Source organism: Sinocyclocheilus grahami, unplaced genomic scaffold, assembly GCF_001515645.1.
Source record: "Sinocyclocheilus grahami isolate Dianchi unplaced genomic scaffold, SAMN03320097.WGS_v1.1 scaffold174.1, whole genome shotgun sequence".
NCBI classification, from domain to species: domain Eukaryota; kingdom Metazoa; phylum Chordata; class Actinopteri; order Cypriniformes; family Cyprinidae; genus Sinocyclocheilus; species Sinocyclocheilus grahami.
In genome coordinates, this window is record NW_015505353.1 from 504,701 (window position 1) to 513,724 (window position 9,024).

General features: G+C 39.3%; 1 protein-coding gene across 3 annotated transcripts in view; it reads right to left on the reverse strand.

Annotated features, from left to right (window-relative positions):
* The window catches only part of LOC107593598 (protocadherin-1-like), a 168,375-nt gene that overhangs the window by 52,684 nt on the left and 106,667 nt on the right, over nt 1-9,024 (reverse strand). The window contains exon 5 of one of the 3 annotated variants that reach the window (XM_016283378.1): nt 5,538-5,597. The exons of the other annotated variants lie outside the window; for them this stretch is intronic. Within the exon in view, the coding sequence (XP_016138864.1) occupies nt 5,584-5,597 (14 nt within the window). The 3' untranslated portion in view covers nt 5,538-5,583. Of the gene's footprint in view, nt 1-5,537; nt 5,598-9,024 lie in introns of those variants that run through there. 3 annotated transcript variants of the gene reach the window in all.

Here is a 9,024-nt window from a genome sequence, read left to right on the forward strand (position 1 = left end):
TGCAACAAATGCCTTGTTTGTAGATTTTTGTCTCGTCGCCCCGGCCGGACACGGCATCACAGTATGTGAGGGGCATAACATTTCCATCTCACGCTTGAGGTATTCGACCAATCACAACGCATTAGATAGCTGGCCAATCACAGCACACCTCTGCTTTTTCAGACCATTGAGCTTTGTAAAAATCGACGCGTTTCAGAAAGGCGGGGCATAGAGGAGAAACAATAATGTACAGTATGTGGAAAATAATGTGTTTTTTTAACTTTAAACCGCATAAACACATTTCATTACACCAAATACACAAAATAATGTTCTTTTTAGCAGCATCATATGACCCCTTTAAGTTCCGTATCAGTTTCAAAATATTATTACTTACCTATAAGGCCCTTAATGGGTTAGCTCCTGCGTACCAAACTAGTCTTCTATCACGCTACAATCCATCACGCTCCCTACACTCTTAAAAATAAAGGTGCTTCAAAAGGTTCTTCAAGCGATGCCATAGAAGAACCATTTTTGGTTCCACAAAGAACCATTCAGTCAAAGGTTCTTTAAAGAACCATCTCTTTCTTACCTTTTTGTAATCTGAAGAACCTTCTTTCACCACAAAGAACCTTTTGTGAAACAGAAAGGTTCTTCAGATGTTAAAGGTTCTTTATGGAACCATTTAGACAAAAAGGTTATTCTATGGCATCGTGAAGCACCTTTATTTTTAAGAGTGTAAGGTCGCAAAACTCTGGACTTTTGGTAGTACCTAGGATAGCAAAGTCCACTAAAGGAGGTAGAGCTTTTTCGCATTTGGCTCCAAAACTCTGGAATAGCCTTCCTGATAATGTTCGGGGTTCAGACACACTCTCTCTGTTTAAATCTAGATTAAATACAATATGAGATATGGAGTCATATTGTGAACTATAAAGTCACAACTGTGAGATATGAAGCTGCAATTGTGAGATAAAGTCATATAATCAGATACAAAGTTATAGTTGTGTGAGCACAATTTTGAAAGAGAAAAAAAAAATCACAATTACCTTTCTTTTTTTTCTTCTTCCATAAATAACCTCAGCATGTGTGATAAGAGTGGAAGAAATCCACTGTATTCTTTCACAGTGAGAATCTCTCAGATCCTGCGATGCGAATAAATAATTCATACCTCATATTTGGTTAATCAAACAAATTAGATATAAGGACTTCTCTTTTCCAATTCAAATGCTGGGGAAGAGGAACATTTAAAATTTCTATGTGAGAGAGGACAGTACATTTGCCACACCATCATAGTCCATATGCACAGCTTATCCAGTTACATCCATAGACCTTCACATACTCATCTCTAATTCCTTCAATCGGACTGCCGGAACTCAAAACCCGGAGAGCCTTTTAAAGGTCCAGTCCCATTTATTGGAGCCACAGTGCTTCTGGTTACTTAAGCTAGGCCGCAGATATGCAATACTAAGATTTCCCTGATCAAATACGATTACGGTGGTTATTCTCTCATTGGGGAACCTGTCATCGGCTTCTAAACCGGAATGACAGAGTGGCACGGAAGCAGGGAGGAAAGAAGGCAAATGTGGTTGCAGGTCTACGGAAGAGAGAAAAAGTATATGGGGAAAGTGAGAGAGAGACATAAAGACCACGGTAAAATCAATGCATGCAGAGAATGGAGAGATAATTAAGCTAGGAAAGAAGAGAACAAGAGAAAGAAAGAGTGAATTTAATCCTTCCTTACATGACTCCACATCTCATTTGCTAATTAGATGAGTTACATCTTAATGTCAGTAGCCATTAAACACAATGGCAGTGTTCCCAGTATCCTTTGCTCTTAACATACCCCCCTATCTAGTTATCTGCGATTGTGAATTGTATAGCCTCAGTGTTTTGTCAGTGTCGATAAAGGCATAGCTAGGATGTTAGTGATGTCCTGCTCACTGACTCGAAGGTGTGTGTGTGTGTTTGGCAGGCCCTTTGTAGGCTGTGTGCTCAATTACACGCTGACATAACAGGGATGTACAATTACAGCGTGACACTGCGTTCACTGTACTGCACCTGTCAGACAGCCTGGCAAGGGATGACCCAGGGATCCTTAGATGATGAAGAGGCAGGGGTGGCCACACGCACACACACATTGCTTGTACATACTCCAGCGCTTTTATACTTCCACATTCACGGTCCCATTTTCCACGGCCACCTCTCTCTCTCACTCTCACTTTTCCTGTCGTTCTCTGGTTGCAGTAGAACTGCAGTGCTCAGCACTCTAGTCATTGTTGTGATTCAGTAGTGGAGCTCCCGTCTGCCAGCTCTGCTCCACTTTACAACAGCAGCCCACAATGCACCGCTCAGGGCAAAGCAAGAAAGCAACCACACCTCTCTCTCTCTCTCTCTCTGTCTCCTCTCAGGAGTCGATCTCTCGCTCAATACTGTAGAACAGCAGACCACCGTCAAATAAGCACAAATAAACAAGTGCACTCCTGAAATAAACCCTCCATGAATCTTCTCTCGCTGTCTGCTTCCTCTCCTCCCTCTCTATATCTGTCTCAGCTCTGCAGCCGGTTCCAACCAGCATTAAAAGGTTGAAGTGTGTTTGGTTTCTGCAGCACTAGTGGCTCTAAATGGAATTGATAAAATAATAAATGTTAATTATTAAATTACTTATTTAAATGTTTTCCCTCTAACTCAAATAATTGATTAAGTTAATGCTGCTAAGATGTGCAGTGGAAATTAACAAAGCAATATTAGAAGACTTTTAAGTTTAAAATAGGAAAAAGTTACTTTTTTGACTTTTTTAATAAAGGATGCACCATTATTAACGCATATATAATGCATAAACACTGATTATTTTCATGTGTTGGTAAATATCCTACTGTACACCATTGAAGATAGGTTATTTACTGAAACGGATGGTTCCATGATGATTCCAACTTTTAACATTAATGGAAACTCTGCATTGCACAAAATATTCTTTATAGTAGAAAAAGGGTCTTTAGATTAATAAACTGTTCTTCACGCTAAGAAAAAAAGATTTTTTTTAGGAACTGTTCACTAAAAGGGAGTGTATCAGTGGATGATATAAAAATAAAAATAATAATCTACATTATTTTGTCTCTCTCTCGCTCTCTTCCTTCGGCTTGCTCCCTTTTTATCAGGGGTCGCCACAGCGGAGAGATCCGCACAACCGATTTGGCACATGTTTTACGCCGGATGCCCTTCCTGCCTACATTATTTTGTCTAAATAAATTTTAAATAAAACATTAAAAATATAAACAAATGTAAATGATTCAAGTACATTTTTGGTATCAAAGCCTTGAGAAAAAAAAAATGTTGGTAACCAAAAGTTTTGGCTACCCTCTACTTCCATTGTACGGACAAAAAATAGGTAAACACTAAGATTTTCCTCAAAATATCATCTTTTATGTTCCTCAGAATAAAGAAAGTCACATAGGTTTGGAACAACATCAGGATGAGTAAATGTCTATCCCTTTTAGTGAGTGTTAAGTGACAACTAACTAACCAACCAACTACATATAGTTCTGTTTGGCTCAAACCTTTAAACACAAACCTCTACCTTTAAAAGAAGCTTGAAATTACAAAAATATAAAATAAAAATCAAACAAACTGCTGTGTGATGGACCAGCATTTAATGTTCATAATTGATAATATCCTGCTCTGCCTCTGCAGTCTTGATGGGCTGTGTTTTTTTATTTTTATTTTTAAAACCGAGTGTCTCTAGCGAAGGCACTAACAATCTTGTCGGCATTCATTGTTAGCTCTGAGAGCAGGGACCGCTAGAGTGGCTGTGAGGAGAGAAAGAGAGCAGGACTCTGTGGGGGAGATCACCCACTTTCCCTACGCGCAAGCCTTTCATCTAGCAGCTATAGCAAAACAGCACAGCTAATTAAGAAGAACTAAGGAATGTCCAAAACAGACACATGCACACACACGCATCGCTCCCCACTTTTCCTTCCTCATGGGGACAGGAGGATAAATTCAGCACAGAAACAAGTGCTCAGCATTACTTAAAAAAATCTAAGGATAGCTCTGTGTGTGCGTGTGTGTGTGTGTGTGTGTGTGTCATAGAGAGAGAGAGAGAGACCCAGCTGTGGTCCACTGCTGCTCACTTTATTATATAATTTGTGGAGGCATTAGATCTACTTCCATAGTCCACTGGGCTTTCACAAGCTTCCCACAACTCCAATTAAGTTGTGAGTGTGTACAGTATATGTATGTGCCTGTTTCTGCCCCAGAGTACAAAAATCAAAAGCTAACTCTGACTTTATTTCTTTTAAATGCAACTTTATATCTCAACATGTTACTTTATATCTCACAATTGCAACTTTTGTTCTCATAATTGTAACTTCATCTCAAAATATGACTTTATATCTCACAACTGTGATTTTTCTTTCTTAATTGTGACTGCATATCTAAAAATGTGACTTAATCCCTCACAATTGCGAATTTATTTTTAATAATTGTGACTTCATCTTAAAATTACTATATCTCACAATTGCAATTGTTCTGCTATTTGTGACTTATTTCAAAATGTCTTTCACAATTACATTTTGCAACATTGTATCTCAAAATGTGACTATAATTGTGACTTTATCTCAAAACTGCAATTTATTTCTCACAATATGACTTCATATCTCAAAATGTGACTGTATTTTGCAATTGTGATCTCAAAATATGAGATATCTCATGATCGTGACTTATTTCTTAAAATTGTGAATCCGTACCTCAAAATGTAACTCTCAAATGTGATTTTTTTTCCTCATAATTGCACATTTATATATCACAATGTGAATTCATACCTGATATAAAGTATACTTATTCAGTATCACAATTGCAACTTCATATCTCACAATTATAATTGTGATTTTATATCTCACAATGTGACTGTTTCATATTTTAAACTTTATCTTACAATTATCTATTTTTAAATACAGACAGAAAATATATTTGGTAACACTTTACTTGAAGGGGTGTGCATAAGACTGACATGACACCTTCATAATCATGACATGACACATGTCATGAATATGAAGGAGGTTTTATGCATGTTTATGACAACTGTCATTAAGTGTCATTCGCTCAGTTATGTCATTTTTAATGCAAATATGACATTATTTGACCTAACCCTACCCCTACCCCTAACCATAGCCCATAACAAAGACATCTCAAACAATGTCAGCTTTGCACTAAAAATTACATAACTGAGCAAATGACACTTAATGACAGTTGTCATAAACATGCATAAAAAAACCTTCATATTCATGATATGTGTCATGTCATAATGATGTAGGTGTCATGTCATGATTATGAAGGTGTCATGTCAGTCTTATGCACACCCCTTCAAGTAAAGTGTAACCATATATTTTGCTCAGTATAAAACAATAGAAGTCAACAGAAAGTGCCCATCATGACAGAAAACACAGCAGCGTATATATGTGCGTTCTCTGCTGGGGTTGAGCAGGATGAGATGACCCATTGCCTGGATGCATTGTGGTTGCTCATTTTAGTGAAGTCCCCAAGCTGCCCCACAAGCGCCTGTCAGAGTAGATTGATAATCACAGTCACACACATCACGATGAAGGGGAAACTCTAGAGAGAGTGCGCTGAGGAGGGGGTCAATCACAAAGAGAGAGCGAGAGAGTTTTAGAAACAGTTTTATGTCACTTTGCATTTAGGAAGAACATCATGGTGGGAAAACTAGTGCATGGGGACAGGAAGTAACAGAGACCGTGTGTGTGGGAAACACTTCCAGAACATCCAAGCGCATCTGCTTTCGATTAAATTACACACACCCGATACCGCTCTCTCAGTTCTTCTTCACTCCGTTCTCCCATCAGTTTTAAGGTTCAACATTCAGGGGGTGGCCAGCGGGTTAAACCTCCTTCGAGACTGTCGCAGGACATCCCAAGAGGAACGAGGAGACAGTGGTAAGCACTCAAGCATACTTCCTGACCAAACCGTGAATTATCTTCCTCTTTGTCTATATCCTCTCCAGCCGGCTCTAGCCTTTTAATTAGGATTACCATGGCGACCTCTGTGTACAAACAATTAAAGCCATGGTGCAAGAGTATGCTAACCTTTCTGCGTTTAGTTATGTTCATTTTTTATGGTTTGATGTGCTAGATTAAATAAATATGAGTGGAATTGTGGGCAGAGGGAGGAGTGATACAGAATCTCTGGTGTCTGCATGATCATTAAAGAAAAGCTGCATAAAGTCTGTAATTAAAGGACGTGCATGACAGACATAATCATAAATGCATTACCCCAGTCTGCACAAATCAAGCTTTGCGTTTAATATAAATGTTCTACACATTACTGCACATTTCTTTTTAAAGACTCTTGTTTGAGATTAAATTTCCTGTCTCTCGAGTCATTTAAAATGTTTGCAGTTCTGTGTAATTTATGTTTGCCATCGCAAAATCTCTGGGCAAATTGTCAGCGGAAGAAATGCTGTCTGTGGTTAGTTAGAAGCATTAAAAACAACTCAAATATCTCTTTTTTATGTGCGTGTGTACATGCGGTTCAGTGCATCGGAAAGTCAAAACAATTTTCCTGTTTTCCAGCTTAAAGAAGTGGCCTGATTGAATGGTACGGGACAGATTGGATGTTGCCGTTATGGAGATGGCTTGTTTGCTCATTTGAGACGAATGATTGCCTTCATTTCCCCTGATATGGGCGTGATGGCGGGAGAACGGCAGCCTATTTGCTCTCCTAAACGAGGGCGTAATGGACGCTTTATGCAACGTTAGAGCGCTCCGCGGCTGCCTTTGAGAGGCTCTTGAGAAATGAACCCTGACAACAGCACAGCTGTTCAAAAGGCCTTTCTTCTGTTTAGACGCGTAGACCGTTTTTTTGTTTTTTTGTTTGTTTGTTTGCTTGTTTGAGGAAGCCATTATCAGTCGGCTGCTACGAACGCTAGGTCTGTCTTTAGAGGAGAGATGAGAGAGAGAAATTCAAATAGATCCATAACTGCTCATAAATAATCAGGCACCATCTTGCTCACACGGACAACATCAAACTGCACGTCTGCCATTCCTGGCTTTAACCGCGTAATCACTTTCTGCTTTGAGCTCATCTCATCTTTTCCATCTCGGCTCATTCCGTCGAATTATTCTCCAAAACATTTCACCTCCATCCCCTATTCCTCCGTATCTCTTTCTCTCCATTGTCTCTCCCGCTTTTTTCCCACTCTTCCCAGAGAAGACCCACAGACCCATCCATTTCTATTAGGCAGGGGAAATGAGCACATTAGGGAAGCGAAGGGGGTGTCGGGCGGAAATGCGCCCCCTTGGGACGCTGAGCTGGGGTAATGGAATTACACTCCATTATCAGACGGAGATGATTCCATTTAGCTGGAGATGAGCGAGCTACAGTGGAGAGATGGAGTAAGAGAGAGGGATGGAGAGAGGAAGAGAGCGAGTTCAGTCCATTTTGCTTCATCTAAGCTAATCTTAGCTAAGCAACAAACACCGTGTTGGCTATCGCGCCATTTCTCCAGAGCTAAACTTCCAAAAGCTCACCGAACTCGACAGCCTACTAATGCAGAGGTTCTTAACTCGTTTTGCTTCGGGATGCAGGTTTTACACCTAATGGTGACTCAAAACAGTATCAAATTGGTTTACGAGGAGTACAAAAGTTACAAAAGTTTGATTGAACACACAGACTCTGACCAGTGGTGTTATTGTTAACTACATTTACATTTACATTTAGTCATTTAGCAGATGCTTTTATCCAAAGCTACTTACAAATGAGGACAATAAAAGCAGTCAAAACTAACAAAAGAGCAACAATATATAAGTGCAAATGACAAGTCTCGGTTAGCCTAACACAGTACATGTAGCAAGTTGTATATACACTGAACAAAATTATAAACGCAACACTTTTGTTTTTGCCCCCATTTTTCATGAGCTGAACTCAAAGATCTAAGACTTTATATATATATATATATATATATCAGTGGTAGGCCTTCAGGGCCAGCAAAGCCTTCTCTGCTGGCCTAAACACGATCAGAATCACTGATTTAGTTTAATATATTTTTCCATGAATGTGTTTTAAATTATTTCCAATAGTCTATTCTCTTCCATTCATAGCTTTTCTCTTGGTTGCACTGCTTCCAGCAGTGTGTTTATATTAGAGCTTTTATCCAATCATATTTCAGCAATCGTGTTGCCAGGGTCAAATAAATCTGCCTTAAGGCCTTCAGAATCAACATTGCCAGGCGTCTGTTAGCTTAAATCAATGGCAATGAAAGCGTTGCTTTAACCAATCAGATTTCGAGTTGGCAGCACCAGGGCCATCTAGCTGGCTAACGATAACGTCAGCATTTTCTCGTCCTTTGATTGGATGGTCAGCATACTAGCTAGCAAACAGCATCACTGTAAATCATTTTATTAAAACTTAGTAAAACTTTTATTACTGTTTCTCAGGTTTAGATTTTCAGTGCATTTTGAAAATAGATTTGCCTATTATATTTAGTCAATCTAAAAACAGTAGTCCTAAATGACTGCGGAAAACAAGCACACACCTCCTCAGCACCGGCTCTGTGAAAGACCCGTGAAGATGAAAAACCACTAGAGTATGGTAGGTTAATTTTCGTTTTTGACTCTTTTATCGCTTGATGCGTTGTATGCTGATGTAATGCTGATGTATGCTGATGATTATATCGATTGCGCGATATAAAGCCAGGTTTAAGTTTCCGTAAGAATATCTCAGTTTCCCGAGTGGAGCTGTATTAACCGGTCTTTTCCTCCGGCCGCAGCGCCGCTGCCAGAGGCAGATCAGCGGGGAGATGAGAGTCACAGAGGTAAGTTATAACACATGTATACACTTTTCTTCATCGTCTTGTATGAATTATTTTAATGTTACTTGCTCACTTTCCTGTGCTAACCAGTATTTTCCTCCCGCTGTGCGCTGGCAGACCGGCGGGGAGACTCGTGAAGACGAAATAAAGCAGTAAGAGAACATTAAATTGTTAGATCAACTTTAAAACACATGTAATCACCTTATTTGTTTTATACCAATGCTATCTGT